This window comes from Salmo salar, chromosome 14 (genome assembly GCF_965601325.2).
Source record: "Salmo salar chromosome 14, fSalSal1, whole genome shotgun sequence".
Classification (NCBI taxonomy): Eukaryota; Metazoa; Chordata; class Actinopteri; order Salmoniformes; family Salmonidae; genus Salmo; species Salmo salar.
This window is the reverse complement of record NC_138304.1, coordinates 72,814,705-72,837,033: the sequence shown is the minus strand read 5'-3', so window position 1 is coordinate 72,837,033 and position 22,329 is coordinate 72,814,705. Positions and strand designations below refer to the sequence as shown.

General features: G+C 42.8%; 2 protein-coding genes across 5 annotated transcripts in view; one reads left to right on the top strand and one right to left on the bottom strand.

Moving 5' to 3' along the window:
• LOC106569930 (zinc fingers and homeoboxes protein 2) overlaps nucleotides 1–6,640 on the top strand; it is a 32,643-nt gene extending 26,003 nt beyond the window's left edge. For all 4 annotated transcript variants that reach the window (XM_082961171.1, XM_014141688.3, XM_082961172.1 and 1 more), the window contains 2 exons: nucleotides 2,295–5,303; nucleotides 5,598–6,640. In XM_082961171.1, the coding sequence (XP_082817297.1) occupies nucleotides 2,466–5,300 (2,835 nt within the window). In that variant the 5' untranslated portion in view covers nucleotides 2,295–2,465 and the 3' untranslated portion in view covers nucleotides 5,301–5,303; nucleotides 5,598–6,640. The remainder of the gene's footprint in view (nucleotides 1–2,294; nucleotides 5,304–5,597) is intronic.
• A 7,631-nt stretch (nucleotides 6,641–14,271) lies between these two features.
• LOC106569931 (zinc fingers and homeoboxes protein 1) lies at nucleotides 14,272–21,646 on the bottom strand. The gene is made up of 3 exons (XM_014141691.3): nucleotides 21,285–21,646; nucleotides 17,884–20,674; nucleotides 14,272–17,631 (listed from the first exon to the last, which is right to left on the bottom strand). The coding sequence occupies exon 2, from the start codon at nucleotides 20,543–20,545 to the stop codon at nucleotides 17,900–17,902; it is 2,646 nt and encodes an 881-aa protein (XP_013997166.1). The 5' UTR covers nucleotides 20,546–20,674; nucleotides 21,285–21,646; the 3' UTR covers nucleotides 14,272–17,631; nucleotides 17,884–17,899.
• Between the last annotated feature and the right edge of the window lie 683 nt (nucleotides 21,647–22,329).

Below are 22,329 nucleotides of genomic sequence, written 5' to 3'. Positions count from 1 at the left end.
TCCATGATGATTCATTGCATTTGTTCTCTCAACTGGCACCGGAGGAGTTCCCTGCACCACTTAGAAATCTTCAGCACTTTTTTGCACTGTATAGATCCCTGAACATCTCTGGCATATGTCACTGTCAGTCTTCTTTAGAGGGAATTGCCTTGATTTTTAGGAAGTCTGTGTTGCCACCATTTATGAAGTGTGTTAATCTGCCAGTATGCACAGATGAGGTCTAAGTCATATCCCAGGCAGTCTGGAGGCCGGCTTATGTCCCCCCTTGGCTGACTGGCGCTTTGAGAGTTACCCGAGGACACGAGACAGACAGGCTCATGCATGTTTGATCAGCCCAGTCCTGCTGCCTCCGTGGCGTGGTGAAGGCCTGCCCAGGCGAGCGTCACTGATCAGCCGGAACGGATCGTCCCGACGGGGTTTGCAGAGGACCCTTCGCCACACGCTGTTCACTGTGGCTGGCCCGAGCTCTGCTCGACAGCAAGCCCTCCTCGCCTAATTAGCACCTGTGAGAAGAAATCGTTAATATGCAGCGGTGAGGTAGCAGAAGGGCACCTCGCTGTCTCTGCTGTTGCCATAGTGACACCATGGAAATTAAAGCAGACTTAATTTTGTACGTTTTATAAGGAGCCACTGAATCTATTTCATTTAGGAAGGAGGACGTGCCCATAAAATACTAATATAAGAATTATTAATCTAGTTTATTATTCAGTTCTGGGCGATATGGGCATGAAAAATAACGTTTGAGTAGAATTCAGCGTGCCTTGATGAGGCTGAATAATGTTTGCGGCAAGTGTGTTTGAATAATCTTCCATATTTTAAGGAGAATCTTTTGTGGTCATGCCATAGACTGTTGTTCAGGTAGAAGTGACGAGATGCATGGCATGTTGCATTCTTAAGCTGCAAGTAAACATGATCCCTGCAGCCCAGCATGTTGACAGACATAGAGCGGAGGACACTGTTGCCAAGCTTTTTATACAATATTACTTGGATTACAGAATATTGGCCTAAAGCTGTCAGTTTTGCTTTAAAAACATGCCGTGTTTTTCTGCGTCACATGAATAGTCAATACTGTATGCAATCTTCAGGAAGGAAGTCATATGGTCAATTTCTTGGTGTGTCATGTGCCTTTAGGCACGTTGACACTATGTAGCCTATTTACTGTTTCATGCCCTGTGTGGATAATGAATGATTGATTTAATGAATGCTTTTTAGACACGCGTCTCATGGTGCTAATGAATATTTAACATGGTTGTTTTCCTACAGAGCATTTTCAGACTGGTGTTGAAAGTTCTAGGTGTCATTTAAGTTCAGAGTATTTTAGACTAGATGTAAAGTTTGTCAAGACAGACTTAGGTATACAATTGATAAAACCACGCTGACGTGGCATAATGATACTTTTGTCTATTAACCTGAACAAAAAAAACGTTCACGGTTTTGCTAGGGGCGATTAAGTTTGTTGGTAATAAAATATACTTATACTATAGGCCTAATTAATGTTATTTAGTTACTGTAGGCTAGCTTGGGTAGAACCATTGCATGTAGCCTACAAATTGAATTAAAATGATAAAGCTACAAGTTCAATGACTTAAAATGGCTAATACACTAAGGTTTCGGATACTGTCATTATTAGATAAGTAAGTTGTCTTAGATTTTACTTCTTCCCCCCCCTCCCCCCCCCCCCCCATCACAAGTCTCACTCAGGCCCTGGCCTAGTTTTTCTGCTTTGTGCTAACATTGGCACACATGTTACGCTTCAGAATGCCTGAATATGACTCTTTTGGCACTCAATAACATTTGATTTTGTGTGAATGTCAGAGTCTACCATAAAATGATAGAAGGATATTCTTTGAAGTTAAACTTTGTATTGAAAGTCACACCTCAGCACTGCAGTTTAGGCCCCCTCTCTGTAGATATTTAATGATATGTAGAATTTATAGAGCTACTGTATGTAGTTTTGAACTAGTTTTACAAGAGTGAGATTAGGTGATGATGTCAGGGCCAATCTGCATTGCTACATACATTTTTGGACTTATCAATGAATGATATGTACCCATTTGATTCATGAAGAATATAACTTATAAATACTTCATGAACTTAGTTAAACTAACTTTAACTGTCGTACCCCAACAGAACCCAAAATGTAAGCTTGTTAACTCCAATGTTTGTATACAAAGTAAATTTAAACAAACACTGTATAGCCTCAAAACATGTCTAAAACTATCATTTTCATGTCAGCTTTTTTGAACTGCGGATTGCCCCTTTAACATTTCATTTTTTTTACACTTTTATTCCAGGTGAATGCCATCTGGGATGAACTCTAATGAAGCCGCACACGGGAGCTGACGTCCACAGTCAGCAGGAGACACCACTGCAAACCCAGGACAGTAGTGGAGCAGGGTCTTCCTCAAACACTGGAGACTTACCCTCCCCTTGACCCAAATAACATCCCACAGCAGTCACCAGCAATGTCCAGACGCAGAAAATCATCCAACCCCTGCATGATCCGGGTAAGTGACATGATGGAGCAGGATGACTTGGAAGAAGTGGAAGTGTCCACTGACATTGTGACCAAAAATGGGTCTTCAGAGTCTGTTGAAAATCAAAACCAGACATTACAAGACACTATAGAAGCAAAAGTTGTGGCGGAAGCTGATCCTATGCCCCGGCGGAGGCAGCATGGAGGTTATGAGTGCAAATACTGTACCTTCTCCACCCAGAACCTGAATGACTTTAAAGAGCACGTAGACTCCAGTCACCCCAATGTTATACTCAACCCCCTCTACCTGTGCGCCGTGTGCAACTTCAGCACCAAAAAGTTTGACTCTCTAACAGACCACAATGAGACCCAACACCCTGAAGAGACCAACTTCAAGTTCAAGAGGGTAAAAGTAAATAACCAGACCATCTTGGAGCAGACAATCGAAGGCAAGACCAATTCAGTTTTCTGCGATACTGCAGACGGACAAGGTGGTAACGGCTTTGTCACTTTTCCACCGAGAAAACCAACTACGGTGAATAACGGCAAGCCAAAAATGGACAACATACAGTCCCTCTACCAAGGGAATGATTTGGAGAACCCGTTGGAAAACCTTATCCCAAAAGATCAAATCACTGCTGTGAACATAAACGGCACGATGATCGTCCCTGAACCAACGATCATTCAAGGGCTCTCGTATGTAATGCCATTGCTCCAACGACCACCCAACTTCAGTTCTGTACCAACAATTGCTGTTCCTCTGAACTCTACCCAATATAATACTTCATTGGACAATAATACAACCCTAATGACATCGTTTAACAAATTCCCTTACCCAACCCATGCTGAGCTGTCCTGGCTCACTGCTGCGTCCAAGCACCCAGAAGAGCAAATAAAGGTGTGGTTCACTACCCAACGGCTAAAGCAAGGCATCACCTGGTCACCAGAGGAAGTTGAGGAAGCCAGGAAGAAAATGTTCAATGGCTCCATCCCACCCATGCATCAGACTTTCACCGTTCTGCCTACCCCAATCTCTCAGCCTGCCAAAGCCACCCAGCCCCTTATTCAGACTAGCTTTGGGCAGTCTAGTCTAGTACTGACAAGTATTGCTAATGGATCAACCATGACCTGTGCTCCTGTTGCAGTGACTGTAGCCAGTTATGTGCAACCTCTCAAGCGACCCATGGCAACTCCTTCATCCGCCCCAGATTTAAAGCGCCCCATGGCGGCCCCTGCAGAAGACCCAAAAGAGAAGATACTAATGGCCCCTCCTCCAGTTCCCCGAAAAGAGAAACTTCCCATGGCCCCACCCCCAGTCCCACCTGAACTGAAGAGTTCTGTAGCACTTCCTATTATTGCCTCTGAGATGAAGAGGTCCTCAGCAGCACCTCTCATGGCATCTAAAGGAAAACTGTCCATGGGACCTCCACATGTGAACCCCAAAATCAAGCTGCCAATGGCACCTTCTCCAGTCTTCCCCGAGATGAAGAGGCCTATTGTGTCCCCTATTGTCCCCCCTCAATTCAAGAGTTATATGCTCCCTCCTCCTTCATTAGTCTCTAAAGACAAGCTTCCAATCACCCACTCTCTATTGGCTTTAGACTTAAAGTTACCAATCTCACCCCCTCTCATTGCCTCTCAAGTGAGGAGGCCAACCATAATCAAGTCAGCACGGACTTCCCTCAAGGGCCCATTCCAGCTCCCTAGCTTTTCCCCAGACAGCAAGAAAACAAAAGTGCAAATAACAGAGCTGAAAGCCGGATATATCAGAGGATGTCTCTCAGAGGACAAAGTGCTCACCCCTCTTGGGGAAGCCAATGGTGTCTCTCGGGGGGATGCAAAGTGGGTTCATGACCAAGGGCCCCATGCAGACAACGGCATTCTACAGTTGGACAATGAGCTAGCATCGAAGCCAGAGCAGCAAAAATCAGTCCCCACTCAATTTCCACTCTTGGAGAGAATGAAAGGAAAGACCTCTGAGCAGCTGAAGATTCTAGAAGAGAACTTCCAGAGAAACAGCTCCCCAACATACAATGACCTTGACAATCTGGTGAATGCATCCCGACTGTCACGGGAGGAAATTGACAGCTGGTTTTTAGAGCGCCGGGCGCTGCGTGACAACCTTGAACAAGCCCTTCTAAACTCCATGGGCTCAAAGAGACTGTACATTGATAAGCGGCAGCAACAACATGGACCACTGAATGGTGTGTGTAAACAAGGTGGCCATCCAAGAAGCTCTCCCCTTGCCATCATTGCCCCCATTGCCCCAACCACCACTTGCTCAGTGCCTCTAGACAGCAAATCCTTGGGGCTTCTCAAGGATGTTTTTGCACAAACTCAGTGGCCTTCCCCTGAAGAATACAATCAGCTTGAGGACCAGACAGGCCTTGCTCGCACAGAAATCGTCCGCTGGTTCAAGGACAGCAGGTCAGCCCTGAAGAGTGGGACCTTGGAGTGGATGGAGCTTTTCCATAAACTGAACAGCAGTGGGCAAAATGGCGAGGGGCCGCTACTGAGCACAGAGAATGCTTTCAGCATAATCAAGCGCTACCAGGAAGTAAAAGCACCCAAGGTGGAGGATATTGGGAGGCTAGCAGAGCATGCCAGTCTTGGGAGCCAAGAGATCAAAGAATGGTTTGCTGGAAAATTTAAACAAAACACATCTGATGGCAGCCAGAATGGTGGCCAAAATGGAGGCTATCGAGAGGGGTTCGGGAGCTGGATGGATGAAACCAAGGGGATGGATGCACTCATGGGTGCTAAGGAACTGGTCTCGGACAAAGACAGGGTGATGGAGGATGCTTCTGGAAGGGTGACTGGATAAAGGGTAAGAAAGTGTATCAAACTTGATTTAAATAACATTCCCAAAACATAGAAATCAGTCTCTTACTAATAGATTTTTGGGAGTAGTCACAGGTTTTATAGAATAGCACATGTTTTTTACTATAGTAGCTGCATTTCACAACATGTTCTAGTTACCAATGGGACCAAGGCATTGAAAGCCCTGACTGTTGGCAGTAGAATAGCTTTTTAATCCCTTTTAGGAATTATCAGGGCTCTTGTGAAAGTGTTGTTCCAACTGTGTAAAATTTAATGACTGGACAATTTTTCTTCCTTGCAGGTGAGAAAAGTTGCCACTGTCAGTTCCACACAGGAGCTGAGAAGAAAAGGAAAGAGTTTAATTATTGAATATTGTATTTTCTGAACAAATTATTTCTTGCTTGTTCCATCCCAGTTTGTGCCCAACACTTCCTCAAGGTTGAGCTAACTTCGTAGAACGTTTTTTTTTTTTTAAACATGGTGATAATGTTGTGCGTGATTTAGGATGAAGTAGAAGACACAGAGTACTGAATGTGTGCCTGAAGCACTGACCAGGTGGTGATCGTAGAGTGCCAAAGCTGGATTTGCTGCATTATTACACTTTTAAAAAAAGGTTCTTGTAAATATATTTTTTCTGTATTGCTACAGATTTGTAAAATTTTGGGGGAATTTTGTTACATTTTATAATGGGAGCAACTCGTCCCTTTTTTTCGCTCCAGTTGGTCTTACAGTGGTCTGTCTTAGTGGTCTGTCCTACATTTTGTAATGAAACACAATGAACCACTACAACTGTTGGCAATACTTCAGTCAGTTTTCTAATGCTGAACTTCCGTTGCAGTTCCCTCTTGTCATGTGGACTTACTTCACATCAAATCAAACTATTTACTGTTCTGAAGTGCTATTTCTGGCCTCAAAGCCAACCTGCATTCTTGTAAGGAACATGCTTGTTTGACCATGTGATGTTGTGGACCAACGTTAGAGGAAAAGAACGGTCAGTGGCAAAACCAGAAAGAAATAATCACATTGAAACAAATCTAGAATCATGCTGCCTACATCATATTCTAATATCTTTCTCTATTTGATTTATTTGTTGTTTCTGCAGATGAACATACACATCTGTAATAGCCTTTATACATACATGTTGGCTTAATAGAAGTAGTGCTAGTTCCATTCAGACAGTAGAAACAAACCAATACAAGCTCTTTATGTACTGCTCCCGCCGTAGTGTCATGGTCAAGACATATACTGTATTTATGCCAAGGTCCTGCTTACTCTTTTCAAAAACCAGTTGACGTCTGCTGTAATCTAATAAAACAGAAGCCTTTTTTTAAAGGTAGCACACAGTGTTTACTCTTTGTCATATGTATGCAGCATGTCATGAGGTTTCTTGGTTGCAGTGTATTGTAAAGAAACCTTTCTGAGATCAGCTAAATGTTAATGTGTTAAATCCTGTGAGTGCTTTCGGCTGGACTACCAATCAAATTACCCTTGGCTCATTAACCTTTCACTATTAGTCCTGTGTGAAAACCATTATGTAACCATCTTATTTGTGGTTATAATTGAGAGGGCTGTTAATAGTGGCCATCTTTCCATGTAGCCCACAACAAAGCTTGTGAGAGCCAACAGTCTAGTTTGTATGCAATTACCATTACGCAATTGATCTATTGCATTTGTTTTGGATGTGTTCATTATGAATTTTGGGGGGAAAAAATGTAATGTTGTCATTTCCAAACAAAATCATTTAAACTTGTACAAGCTCCACCTTGTAATGTTACCTAAACATACTGTGTGAATTAAGTAATTAGTGCATATTGGAAGTGTGCTCTCTCCTTTTGGATCGAACAAGCTTGTATGGGGTGTATCAATGAGGATTGTTTTTTTTGTTTTTTTTAAGCCTTTACCCTTAACACATTTTACCACTTCAGACCATATGGGACTTTACTGTTATTGCAGGAAACTTGTACTGTTTCAGTGCTTATGCGCTAATCTGCAGACTGTTTATTTGATTTCCAAAACAGTTTCCTGCTCTAAATGAATCACTTTGCCAATCTCATGGAACAAGAGGGGACTATTTAGCCTGTACTCCACAATGATGATACATATAACTCCGCTCAGCTTTCAATCCTGTGCCACTATTGGGCGGGAATGTGATTTCTGGCCTTTGCCACCTACTTCTGGGGGGAATTTTTTTTGGCATCCAATATAGTGGTGTTTCACTTCCTGGAAATCTTCCACTTCCTGATGGCCAGGGCCATTTCTTTTAACAAAAATCATTTTGGGATGTTGGTATACCATCTACCAACCTAATTTAAAGTATGTTATGAGAGGCTTAGAGAGGAGAGTAACAGCTGTAATGGGGCACAGAGTGCACTGGCCTGGCATTCTCTCCTGTACTCTTGGCAGATTTAATGTGTCTCGGGAGGTTTAGCTGGAGATGTAAATGGTACAGTACAGAGCTAATCCCTCTGGGCTGACTGGCCATGGGCCCACCAACAGAACCCAATACACCAGTGTGATTCATTTAGGCAAAGAGCAAGCCTCCTGTTTATAGTATTCTCATACATGACACCACAAGGGTTCCCAGTGAGTACGCAAAGTTAGCAAAACCTCAGTTTTGAAGTGTGCTTCACTTGTTATTTTGCCACGATATCAAGAAGAAAAGAGAGCCTGCAAAACCCTCTGCAATACCTACAGGCCTATATTTCGGCTGGTCAAACACAGGAATAATGGGCCAGGTGGAACAGAAATCAGATACCTCTCCAGGCTGCTCACTGTTGGGCCTCCGAGCCAAGGTCGGCCAACACTGCGAAGTGCTTAACAGGAGGAAGTGATAATGAGCTCACAGGAACTTTGGTGTCAACAAAAAGGCGCTGCCACCCATGTCTACTCAAACATTAGGAAGGTGAGCAGGTGGTCCCTCGTCGACTCCTAAACAAAACTGGAAGAATTGATACTTAAACCCCTATTGTAATGTTTTGGTCCAACGTCTGAAAGTGAAAGATAAGGGTATGAATTTGTTGATGATTAGAGTTAATGGACTAATAACCAAGTACATCTGTCATCGACACAGCTAAAGGATCCTACGAGTGGCACATAATCATTGATCTGGCTATGGAACAGATCTCTTGGTCCATTTTTCAGATGTCACAGACTTATTCGTGTGACTTGTTGAAAATATCAATCTAAATATTTGTATTGACCTGAGACACGAGGGACAAAGTATACATGTATTTGTCGGGTCTCTATCCACGTTTATACCTGCTTCTAACATGCACCCTTTGTCATGGTCTTGTCCTCATGTTGATTGTGCCCAAATTTTTAGACCGGGGTAGACGGACGCATTATGAACTTATTTTGATCAGATCTTACAAATGTAAACTGGCAAGATGAGGACACATGTAAGCTGCAGGTATAAACGGAGGCTTTACAATGTCAAAGAAAACCTCAGGGACTAGTGACTTTGATCAAAATGAGAGAAAAAATATATAGTTGCCCATTAACAGATGCACCACAGGATGAAACTGCACCAGAGAATGTCAAAGGCGCTTTGAGGACACTACATTCTCTTTGAGGACCAAATAGCTGACTTTACTATCGGTGGCCGTGCAGGAAATGCATCGACATCGAAACTATGGGGGGTGTACAACATTGTTGAAACGTCTGGGAACAGTTTATTAAAACTGGCATTTAAGGATTGGTTAGAGCGAGCGTGATTAAAATGTCTGTACCTGCAGCATGCTTTCATGTCAGCTGTGACCTAGATAAACCTGCACACTGTGTGGTGTGACTTGGTGCGATTGGCAAGATACCTCGCTGACACAATACAAACGCCAGGCAGATTAACGTGAACTGGTAATGCAGGGTGGACTACTGGAACCAGGGGGATTAGGGTGTGACACTTCTCTAACCCCAAGAGGAACTTTGCTGTCAGCACTGACTGCATTGAAAGAACACGTCAGACGCAACTATTCAGAACATACACTACATGACCAACAATATGCGGACACCTGCTCGTCAAACATCTCATTCCAAAATCATGGCCGTTAATATGGAGTTGGTCCTCCCTTTGCTGCTATAACAGCCTCCACTCTTCTGGGAAGGCTTTCCACTAGATGTTGGAACATTGCTGCAGGGACTTGCTTTCATTCAGCCACAAGAGCATTAGTGAGGTCAGACACTGATGTTGGCCAGATGTTCCAATTCATCCCAAAGGTGTTTGATGTGGTTGAGGTCAGGGCACTGTGCAGGCCAGTCATGTTCCTACACACCAATCTGGACAAACCATTTCTGTATGACCTCACTTTGTGCATGGGGGCATTGTCATGCTGAAACAGGAAAGGGCCTTCCCCAAACTCTTGTCACAAAGTTGGAAGTACAGAATGTCATTGTATGCTGTAGCATTAAGATTTCCCCTCACTGGAACTAAGGAGTCTAGCCCGATCCATGAAAAACAGCCCCAGACCATTATTCTTCCTCCACCAAACTTTACAGTTGGCACTATGCATTGGGGCAGGCAGCGTTCTCCTGGCCTCCGCCAAACCCAAATTTGTCTGTCGGACTACCAGACAGTGAAGCGTGATTCATCACTCCAGAGAACGTGTTTCCACTGCTCCAGAGTCCAATGGTGGCAAACTTTACACCACACCAGCCAACGCTTGGCATTGCGCATGGTGAATTTAGGCTTAACAGCACTTACAGTTGACAGGGGCAGCTCTAGCAGGGCAGAAATTTGATGAACTGACTTGTTGGAAAGGTGGCGTCCTATGGCGGTGCCACGTTGAAAGTCACTGAGCTCTTCAGTATGGCCATTCTACTGTCAATGTTTGTCTATGGAGATTGCATGGATGTGTGCTCGATTTTATACACCTACCTTTCAGCAACGGTGTTGCAGAAATAGCCGAATCCACTAATTTGAAGGGGTGTCCTCATACTTTTGTGTATATATAGTGTATCATGGCTTCAGCATATGAACATCAATATTATTGGATTGTATCACTGGGGCAATGAATGCATACATGTCAGTCAGTCCGTATCTCGATGAAGAATGGGATATGACGTTGTGAGCAGAGAGAAGACAAAGTTAAAGCTAGACATGAACTTGAAATTGGGTCACTACCCTGGTCAGGATTATTATTATTTTTGTCTATTTACTCTTTACATTTATTTCAACATGAATATTTGAGACTAGTGGAACCATAAGAGACAGTGTCCCAAACTATAAATGGTGAGATGAAAATACCTGCTTTCTGTGTCCAACTGTAAAGCTTGTGCAAGAGTCACAAAAACATTACATCATTACAGTAGCGACACATTTATTCGTTCAGCCAAGTCATTTTCAAGAGCGTTCCACTGCGATACATTGAAGGGAGGTCTCTTACCGATTTGAATTGGATCGCCATGCAGCCTTAATCAGGTAAGAAACTGATGCAGCCGAGAACAATGTCCATCAGCCACCAGATGGCAAATGTGATTTTAAACAGAACATGCTGCCCGAAAAATAACGCACTGCTTGAATACGTTCTTTGTACACTTCAGACTTCAATGCCCTCAATTGTGTAACAGCCCCCTTTTCAGACAGGGAGATCCATCTGTGGTGTCTTCAGCCCAATTCTTTTAGGCTCGGCTCAGCAGTGCTGTGCAGTACATTGAGAACAGACCGCTGTTCAGCAGTGAACCCTCTACCCTGGATCATACCCCAGTTTCAAACTCGGAAGACAAAGGCAAATATGAGACGACAGACTGGATTCGGTCTGATGAGTAGCGTGCGTGGGCAGAACTGTTCGGGAGTCTAGAGATGGTGGCCTAATGGTATATCTGTCAACAGCTATACAGCATGAATTCCCTTTGCCTTGTGAATCAGGGTATTGTGAGGACAAGTGCGGGGAGGGGCATCTCTGGACACTGCCATAGCTGTCACTCAAAGCAGTCGCTCACGTTGTGGTTTGATTCAGCCCAGTGAAGAACTGTGAAAGTAAGGAACTTGTTTGTCGACCCTGCATTAAAGACCAACATTGGTTAAAGATAATTGTGATAAATAAAAAAGTATACAAGTTTCATTTAAGGACCAAAAAATGTACAGATGTGCCATATAGATTGCAAAAAAGTTGGGGAAGATATTTTGGGTGTACCAATTCCATGGCATATGATTTATGAACTGATACACAAAACGATGCCGGCTTCAAAACTTAAAAGAGTTTTTCAATTTACATGATTATACAGAATTCTTGCAACCAATAGAATGTTATATTTATGGGGGATACAACCATCCCAGCTATGCAGGTTTTGCTGCGAAGAAACAGAATCATTAGATCATTTGTTTTGGTACTGTCCATATGTAGCTTGTTTTTGGTCGCAGGTTCAGGAATGGCTGAAGAATTGCAAAATTGACCTGGAGGTAACTCTGCAAATAGCACTGCTGGGTGATTTGAAAAGTCATAATCAATCGATCAATAATATAATAATACTCTTAGCAAAAAAATAAAATAATTTACAATCTGTAGAAACTATGAGAATAGAAAGGTTCAGAACTTTTGTGAAACATCACAGCACAGTTGAAAAATATATGGCAAATAGAAGTCAAAACTGGATGGTGTTCTGAGACAGATGGGAGTGGTTGAGGGTAGCTGAAGGATGGGACTAAAAACAAACAAGAGATAACTATTGTAAAATATACTGTGTCCGTAAAATGTATATAGTATGTATAAACTGGAAGTAGAAGCCTAAAGTGTTGTTGGCCATAAGTTTACTCTAATTAGGGGAGGGGTGGTAGGGTTAGGAGAAAATAATAAAGGAAAATATCTAAAAACACACACACACATATATATATATATATATATATATATTAGGTTTTTCTTTCATTTGACTATTTTCTACATTGTAGAATAATAGTGAATCATTCAAAACTATGAAATAGCACACACGTAATCATGTAGTAACCAAAAAAGTCTCTCTATATATATATATATATATATATATATATATATATATATATATATATATATATATATATTGACCCAAAAATATATATGTGGGATTAGAAATGTAGACAATTACATTGATGGAAGCCACAATCTATCTGCAATATTAAAGCTGATCTACCCCCTGAAAAAAATTAAGAAGAAAAAGAACTCTGTGTTCTGTATTCGTAACATATAGGCTACATCCCAGGTGGGGGCGATAGGGGATTAACTGGATAAAAAAAAAATGTGTGCACTGCAGACCGCTGTGCGACAGACGTTGGGAATGCTTTATTTGCAGCGTGCCGCATCATGGGAGCAGGCAGCCAGGCGTTTTGATATGTGGGCGGACGCAGTGAGCAGCGACCTCAGGCTGCAGCAGCAGACGCGTGGGGTAGGGAGGGGAGACCGGGGGAGAGTCGTCCTTAGCATGACCCAGTGAGCACCAGAGACTGGTTTGCGCTCTCCTCGCACACCCTCTGCTACGTAATCGCTGGGGGAAAAAGCAGGGCTGCGGCTGACACAGATGCCGCTGCTGCCAAGACAAGAGCGTGCTGCCATACGTATTTACGTAGCACTGCCTGGGTATGTATATCTGGGTCAGTAGAGAAAGGGTACTGAATTCTTGTCTGTCTCATTGCTGGTCGTTGACACCGTTTAACAACAAAAATTCTTGAATATCTACTTTTCTTTTCCCTCTCTCTTCCTCTCTCTGATTAGGATGGAAGCCCACAGCTGGTCACACCCTTGATTTGGATGGTTCTCTTTAACATTAACTATTCGATGGCCAAATATCAAGCAGGCTCCCACTGAGCAAGGCAATACATATTAGTGGGGATTTTCAGCCTGCCAACAAATTTTTGTAGTGAGTTTCAGCACTGCGGGACATTTCTCTTTGGGTAAATGTATCTCCAGTGAGGCCCAATACCACACATACAGTACTGTACTACATGAAAATGTAGCTGTTCCAATTCACAGTTTTCAGTTATGCCTACTTAATCTAATTTAGCCCCCCCCCCACCCAGAATTACACTGGACTTGTTACAGTGTGAAGCCATAATATAATGAATTACATGAAGATAATATAGGTTGACCGCAAAATGTACTTTAGTTTTACCAATCCAGTCCCCTACACCAGGGTTTTCCAAAGTCTGTCCTGGGGCCTCCCCTGGTGAACATTTTGGTTTTTGCCCTAACTACACAGCTGATTCAAAGAGCCAAAGTTTGATGAAACATCTGTGTTGGGCTAGGCAAAAAACTAAACGTGCACCCAGGGGGGGACCCAGGACTGACTTTGGAAAACCCTGCCCTACTCCATCTCCATCATTTTAACACTGGTAGGACGGAGGATAACAATTGAAATTATAGTCAAAGCTACTTCAAATGTTATACCATCCCATTCTGGCTTACCTTATTCAATGTTGGCTTAGAAAAACAATAACATTGCAAATAGCTCCACCTCCTGGAATAAAAAGACATCCATACCATAAGAATGAACCATACAGTATACCTCAGCATGGCTTATTCTTAATAAACCTACCTCAGCATGGCTTATTCTTAATAAACCTACCTCAGCATGGCTTATTCTTAATAAACCTACCTCAGTATGGCTTATTCTTAATAAACCTACCTCAGCATGGCTTATTCTTAATCAACCTACCTCAGCATGGCTTATTCTTAATCAACCTACCTCAGCATGGCTTATTCTTAATAAACCTACCTCGGCATGGCTTATTCTTAATTAACCTACCTCGGCATGGCTTATTCTTAATAAACCTACCTCGGCATGGCTTATTCTTAATTAACCTACCTCGGCATGGCTTATTCTTAATAAACCTACCTCGGCATGGCTTATTCTTAATCAACCTACCTCAGCATGGCTTATTCTTAATAAACCTACCTCAGCATGGCTTATTCTTAATAAACCTACCTCAGCATGGCTTATTCTTAATTAACCTACCTCAGCATGGCTTATTCTTAATAAACCTACCTCAGCATGGTGGTATAAATACAACTGGATTGACAAATATTGCCATTTAATGATGTAAGGTTCAAATAATGACATTCAATCATATTAAATCATATTTCCCTCAGACAAGTATTTTTTTGCTGCGTAATGTCTATATTAAAAGACTTCTGAAATGGCATGTCAGTTATGATACATTGTTGAACGCAAATGCATCATGACTCAAGTTGAGTTTCTAGTAGGTAGAACAACAATTGCACAGAAGTCAAAAATCAGGTGGCAGTGTTCTCCATTGGCAATGGATTTCCACACTTCTAATAACAAGCATGTCACAAACAAATGTATTGTCCAACTGTAAAACGTGGTAAATTTAGTATTGTGGTTGATTTCAATGGCTAACAGAGTTAGTTGCAGTTTTCCATTAGCTTGACAATGACTACTGAAAATCTGTTTCTTACCTGCAAAAGCACTAGTCTGAAACTAAATACATTTTCTTGGCAAAGTATTCACGAAAGTAAGATATAATAAATAAATTAACTAATAATACTAATCAACTAATCATCATATTACAGCAATTAACGATGGCAAAAGGCATATACCATATTACAGAATTCATAAGGGTCCTTGTCATTACTGAAAACATAAGAGAAGCAAAACAATCATTTATAATTCACCATCCCCTCATTGACTGTTCTTTGATGTATAGTTGCATATAAAAACCTGTACATCCAGATTTGAGTATAGACCTACAAGATAAGAGGAAGATAAGCAGAGGAAGAAAAGTTAAAAGGTTGACTAAAGTCAAATTGGCTCTCGTTTAAAGGGGAACCATACCAAGTTCTTGTGGTATCTTCACCCTATATCGTTGTCATTGGACACCTGAAAGATTTTAACCCGTAATTTTTTTTGAAAAAGTACAACTATGCATTGAAAGTTACTTACTTTAGAAAAAAACTGCCATCTCAAGCAAATTGTGAATGAACCTGTATCATGTGTATTTTTAAAAACAATTTAAATTGTCACTGTCTTTCACTCATAGCTTAAAAGACTGAGGTAATGTTTACTAAATCCTGAATGACAGCACACATGCCTTTTTCATTTGGAAAACCAACATACAAAGAAACCCACCCCAAAAAACTGAGCAGAATATTAACCTGGATTACTCCATATTTTGTAATTTAAGACTAACAAATAATTTGAACACATATAAAAACAGTTTTGTAGTACCAAAGCACTGGTTCCATTTAAAACATAATCCAAAAACAGATGGCACTGATTTAAGTAATATTCACAAAACTGTGAGATTTAAAAAAAATGTTTTGTCAGTACATCAAAGAAAAAACATTGGGAAATTCCCTTCAACCTGGACACAATTTCACGATTTAAAAACGGTTCAAAGTTATTACATAACCTACAAGAAAAAGATGACGATTTACCAAATCGAAATGTCTTGGATTTAGTTAAGATAGCAAGGTAAAATTTTACTAAAATGTCCCAGAAAAACAAAAAGTATTTTCAACAAAGAGATATATAAGAGATATATAAGAGATATATATCTATATATATATACACTGAACAAAAAATATAAACCCAACAGGCAACAATTTCAATGTTTTTACTGAGTTACAGTACATTTAAGGAAATCAGTCAATTCATTCATTAGGTCCTAATCTATGGATTTCACATGACTGGGCAGCCATGGGTAGAACCTGGGAGGGCATAGGCCCAGCCACTGGGGAGCCAGGCCCACCCACTGGGGAGCCAGGCCCAGCCAATCAGAAGTACTTTTCCCCACAAGAGAAAAAGGTTTTATTACAGACAGAAATACTGCTCAGTTTCATCAACTGTCTGGGTGGCTGGTCTCAGACGATCGTGCAGGTGAAGAAGCCAGATGTGGAGGTCCTGGGCTGGCGTGGTTACACGCAGTCTGTGGTTGTGAGGCCGGTTGAACGTACTGCCAAATTCTCTAAAACGAGGTGGCTTATGGTCGAGAAATGAACATTCAATTATCAGCCAACAGCTCTGGTGGACATTCTTGCAATTAGCATGTCAATTGCACGCTCCCTCACATCTGTGGCATTGTGTTGTGTGACAAAACTGCACATTTTAGTGCCCTTTTATTTTCCCCAGCACAAGGTGCACCTGTGTAATGATCATGCTGTTTAATCAGCTTCTTGATATGCCACACCTATCAGATGATGGATTATCTTGGCAAAAGAGAAATGGTCACTAACAGGGATGTCAATAAATTTGCAAAAAATTTGAAATAAGCCAGTTTTGCGCCCCCTCTCGGGCTTGTGTGGTGGAAGAGATCTTTGTGGGCTATACTCAGCCTTGTCTCAGGGTAGTACGTTGGTTGTCTGTTTATCTCTCTAGTGTTGTGGGGCTGTGCTTTGGCAAAGTGGGTGGGGTTATATCCTGGCTGGTTGGCCCTGTCCGGGGGTATCGTCGGACAGGCCCACAGTGTCCCCCGACCCCCTGATCTCAACCTCCAGTATCTATGCTGCAATAGTCTATGTGCCGGGCTAGGGTCACTATTTCGTATCTGGTAAAATTCTCCTGTCTTATCTGGTGTTCTGTGTGAACTTAAGTATGCTCCCATCTCTCTCTCTCTCGGAGGACCTGAGCACTAGGAAAATGCCTCAGGACTACCTGGCCTGATGACTCCTGGCTGTCCCCAGTCCACCTGGTCGTGCTGCTGATCCAGTTTCAACCCTGGTTATGGAACTCTGACCTGTTCACCGGACGTGCTACCTTGTCCCGGACCTGCTGTTTTCGACCCTCTCCCTCACCTGCTGTCGCAACCTCTGAACGAGCCATGAAAAGCCAACTGACATTTACTCCTGAGGTGCTGACCTGTGGCACCCTCTACAACCACTGTGATTATTATTTGACCCTGCTCGTCATCTATGAACATTTCAACATCTTGTTGAACAATCTGACCTTAATGGCCATGTACTCTTATAATCTCCACCTGGCACAGCCAGAAGAGAACTGGCCACCCCTCAGAGCCTGTTTCCTCCCTAGGTCCCTGCATTTCTAGGGAGTTTTTCCTAGCCACCATGCTTCTACATCTGCATTGCTTGCTGTTTGGCATTTTAGGCTGGGTTTCTGTATAAGCACTTTGTAACATCTGCTGATTTAAAAAGGGCTTTATAAACAACATTTGATTTGATGATTTGTGCATATGGAAAATTTCAGAGATCTTTTATTTCCGCTCATGAAACATGGGACCAACACTTTACATGTTGTGTTTATATTTTTGTTCAGTATATTATCCCTTGCTAAAATTATTTGGCATCATACATCTTCTCACTTCTTTGTGCCTGGTTGGTCCACACAGTATAACACCAAAACACTTGGTACATTTCACCTGTGTTTTCCATCTCTTCTGTAGGCAAACAATGAGAATTCTGTGGGAGCAAAACACAATGTCATAATTAAGAAAACATGAGATTAGTGTGCAAATTTCCTCACTGACTGTATAAAGAGGAAATCAAGGTCAAAAGTAATTTAATTTGTATTAGGCTAATATATATTACATTCAGAGGAAAGAACTTGGGATGTTAAACATTTAATAATAATAATTCAGGACACACAAGTAACAAATGCCTTTACAATTAGAAAATGTACTCATTCTACCCATCCTTGTCATCATCACTCACCTGGACCTTTTTAAAATCACTGATCTTCTGATTCTGACTGTGATTGCTTGAAACATTGAGGCTCTTCCGTGGTTTCATTGTCATTCGTTTCATCTTCATCATTGTTATTTTCATCATCTTTGTTGTCAATGTCGTTTTCTTCATCATCCCCTTTCTCTTTCACTTCCATCTCCCCCTCACTGTCACCATGTGTCTCCTCTTTACCATCAATGAAAGGGTCAAGACCCTTCTCTTCCCTCCTGCTGATCTCCGCAAACCAGTCCCGCACCTGCTCATAGCTCATACTGGACTTCGCCACCAGTTCATCCAAATCTTTCTCATTTAAGAACTTATGCTTGAGGTAGTGCTCCTTTAAAATATCTTTACCCGTCTTGACTTTGATGGTAGGGGGTGTTTGTTTGCAGGGGTATGGCCGCCTCGTCCTCCTGGACCAACCACGAAAGCGTTTCCGTGGCTTCTTCTTAAGTTCACCTCCGTTCATTGCCTCGTTAACCTTCCCACTCTGGTACAAGTAGTACCACTTCAGGTTACTGTTCTTGCAGGCATACCGGGTGTCTCCAAACCAGTTGACAATGTAGGTTCTGGGTAACCCGCTCTCCTTGGCCATCTTGTCGTACTCTTCAGCAGAGGGCCACTGGGTACGAACAAAGGCGCGTTTCAGAACGTGGAGCTGTTCTGGGGTTTTCTTCATTATCTTCCGGCCGCTGGATGGCGTCCGAGCTTCTTGCCCAGAGGAAGGCGCTTTGACCATTTCCCTCTCTAGCTCCTCTGTGCCATCAGAGTCCACTGGCATTTTTCTCCTCTCAGAGAACCAGGCGTCCACCTCTCGCCTGGTCAGTTTAGTCTCCATCCTCAACCTACTTAGCTCCTCATCGCCAGGCGTGTCAGACTTCTGGTAGCTGGCCTCCAAAAGCAGAAGCTGCTCCGGAGTCTTTTCCTTGAACTTCTGAGGTGTGAAGTCAGGAAAGGCGTGGCGGAACTTGATTCGTGGATCATATATGGGCCCTTGGGTTGTGAGAGAGGATTCACTGGCTTCGTCGCTGGAGTCGATCACAATGGCTGTGCTGCTGCTGCCGTCGTTACTGTTGGTGTTGACTGAAATGTCATTTAAGGCAAGGCCTTGGTGGTCCTTTGAGTTGCGTTGGTTGTAACGTGTGTCGCTGAACCACTTCTTTATTGCTCTTTTGGTGAGGTTAGTGACCTTCATCAGCCGAGAGATTTCTGCCTCAGTGGCAAACTGTCTCCTTAAGTAACTGGCCTTCAGCTCTGCTAGCTGCTCCTTGGATTTTTTGGGTCGCGCTCCCAGGGAATCGGTACTGAGTGGAGAAGCAGTTTCAGAGGTGGAGGGTTCTGGCACCTTACTGACACTGGTTCTGGGGTTGGGGACCCCAGCGACAGCTAACGTGATGGGTGAGGCCACAGGGACAGCGTTGCCACCCCCTACATGAGTCAAAACCATCCCTGGTTGCCCTACAATCTGACAAGTCTGAAAGATGGACTGCAGGCCATTGGCTGCCGTAGCAAAATTGGCTGGGATGACAGTGATGGTCTGTGGCACCGCCTGCACTGAGCCGTTGAACTTCTTCCTCCTGGCCTCCTCCACCTCCTCTGGGGTCCAGCTCACACCGTGCTTCAGCCGCTGGGCAGAGAACCACACCTTTATCTGCTCCTCTGTGAACTTGGTTTGTGCTGCTAGACCCATGATCTCTGACACAGATGGGTAAGGGAACCTATTATAGGCGCTGACCAGCAGGACATTATTGTCCATGGCCCCATTGTATGTGGGGATACTACTGACCGGGATGAGGAGCTGGGTCTGGGAGGTCTGCTGATTCTGCAAGGCAGACAGAACTTGGGCCAATGTCCCTGGAGGGAGCATTGTGGTGGAGTTGGTGGTCTTTATTTGGAGCACGTTTGGGCTGTTGACCATTATGCTTTGCTGAATAGGTTGAATGGTCAGAGGGGTTGACACAGCCACTACAGTGGGGGTGAGAGGAGGGGGGGGCATCTCCTCTGTCTCTTCTTCCCCATCACTCTCCACTTTAATGACACTGTAATCTGCCATTTTGTGCGACCCTGTAAACTTCTTGGCCTCAGCCCTACTCTTGAGCTTCATGATTGGGGTCTTGCTTAGGGCAATACCCTTACAGGATGTGTCCTCATCCTCCTCAACAAAACTGCCATCAAAGGTCAAGTCATTGACTCTCTGCTCAAAGATGGTTTGATTGTTGCTCTTCACCATGGTCCTGGTGAAACTGTCTTCTCCAGGGTGGTGGCGTGCATTATGCTCCAACAATGCATCATACCTTTTGGTGTGAAAGTCACATTCAACACACACATAAGATGAGTTTAGAACTATATTTGGGTGCTCAGTGTCCACATGCAAGGTAAACATATTGAGCTGTGATGTCTGAAAGCTGCAGTACTTGCACTCGTAACCTCCTTCTGCCGTACTCGAGTCCATCGTTTTAATGAAGTGGTCCATGGCCTGTGTGTCTTCCTCACTCGGGTTGCTTTCAGTTGAGTTTTCCACAGGACAGTTAGCGGCCCCCTCGTCGGTCTGTTCGTCTCCCTCTGTAACGACCTCCATGTCAGGGTCTGAATTCACCATTTCAATGGGAGGAAACATGCAAGGCGTTGTTGTTTTTCTTCTGCTCGCCATTGTGTCTTATCGGCGCTTGTGTTGAATATATAGATTTTTTTTTTTAAATCAAGATTTTAGTTCAGCCCTTGTTGATCCATGCAGATTATTTCAGGAGTTCAAACTTGAAAGTTGACTTATCCTTAAATCCTGCAAGAGATAGATCCATATTATATGCACATAATTGAGAGAAAAATTCAAGGTCTAAACATGAATGCCTATCTACTAGAATATTTAAGAGGGGGGCCTCTACTGCAGTGTACTTTAACGGTTTGTTGTAGGTGTGGTGGGACATGTTTGGAAAGTTTCACTTCACTAATACATTTGCAAGTCGCTACATTGTTTCCACTGCCAATACTAAAAACTCTCACAATTGAAGTCTTCAAATAGCGCAAGCGCTCCACAGAAACACCCTTAATGAGTGGCTGTTTATATGCATTATAGCCCAAAGCAAAATGATTTGAGAAAACTGCAGGACAATACATTTTATTCCTAAATCGATGTAGTATTACTAATGCTTCTGTATCATTTCATTAGCCTGCTAACTACCAGTTTGTTTACCAACTCGTCAGTCAGTCACACTGCAAATAATATTCATCTGTCACTTGTCCCTTGTGCCGGTCACGAGTGTACAGTATTTTTCTGTTTTGGGGGGGATGGGAGTATTTAGTAAAAAGTGGGAAATGATAGTCAAATCTTATTCATTTGAACTATTACGTGTGTAAAACTAACTTCACGTGGTGTTCATTTTATTACCTACCCGTGCAGAGAACTGTCGCTTACAAGCATCTTGCAACAACCAGTTCGCTTCCAATCTGACTGCTGATGCGCCGTCTTCCGCCTTTCCACAGTCGTTCCCTCCCCAACAAATACACTGTCGACTCCGGCAGTGGCCCACAGGAGCAACGAGTCCATCTGTTGTTAACATAGACGCAGAGCAGAATAGTGAATGTGCCGAGATTCGGTTGGTTTTTCACTCCCTTTCCCTTTGCCTACAAAACATCACCTTGTTTGGTTTGTTCATGCATTTAAACCGGCCTAAATGTAGACACCGATGTTTCATCGAATCTAACGATAATCATTTTTTATTTCCTTCTTCCTCTTCTTCGGTGGGGTTTATCGGTGGTTGGCATTCAACGTTATGGTGCATTACCGCCACCTACTGTACTGGAGTGTGGGCCAGCCTTGTTGCTTTTAAATAAGATAACATATTTGATACTATATCTAATGACGTTCTACTCAATATACTCTTTAAATGAATGTCCTGTATCCCATTCTCCCTCTGATACTGCCCATAATGTAGCAATACATGTTCCACGGTCTCTGTTTCCTGGCAGTAATCGCACATTCCTGTTGAATGCTTTCCTATCACATTTAAAGTCTTATTTCAACCGGCTGTGTCCCACCCTTAATCTTGTAAAAATAGCCTATCCTCCCCTCACCAACTTTCCTCTGCCCTTAGTATCTCTATTCCACTTCTCATGCCATCTCTGCACCATCACTGTCCATATCAGGCTTTTTGCCTCTGCCTTGCTCATTGAAACTATAACATTCCAACTACTAAGAGCTTATTTAGCCAGTACATCAACTCCCTCGTTCCCCTCCACATGGGCTGGGACCCAACTAAATCTTATCTGTATACCCATCTGTCTAATCCTGCCATGGGTTTGTAGTACATCATAAAGTAGGTATTGTCTGCTACGTGAGCTAAAGGACTGCAGACTCAACCCTTCACATGAATCAGAGCAATTTAAATATAATGTTTATTTCCAGAGCATCATTACAAATGTTATACATCATCATGA

Bases quoted from the DNA above. Each gene is read 5' to 3' on its own strand.
- LOC106569931 (XM_014141691.3), bottom strand. From the start codon at position 20,545: ATGGCGAGCAGAAGAAAAACAACAACGCCTTGCATGTTTCCTCCCATT.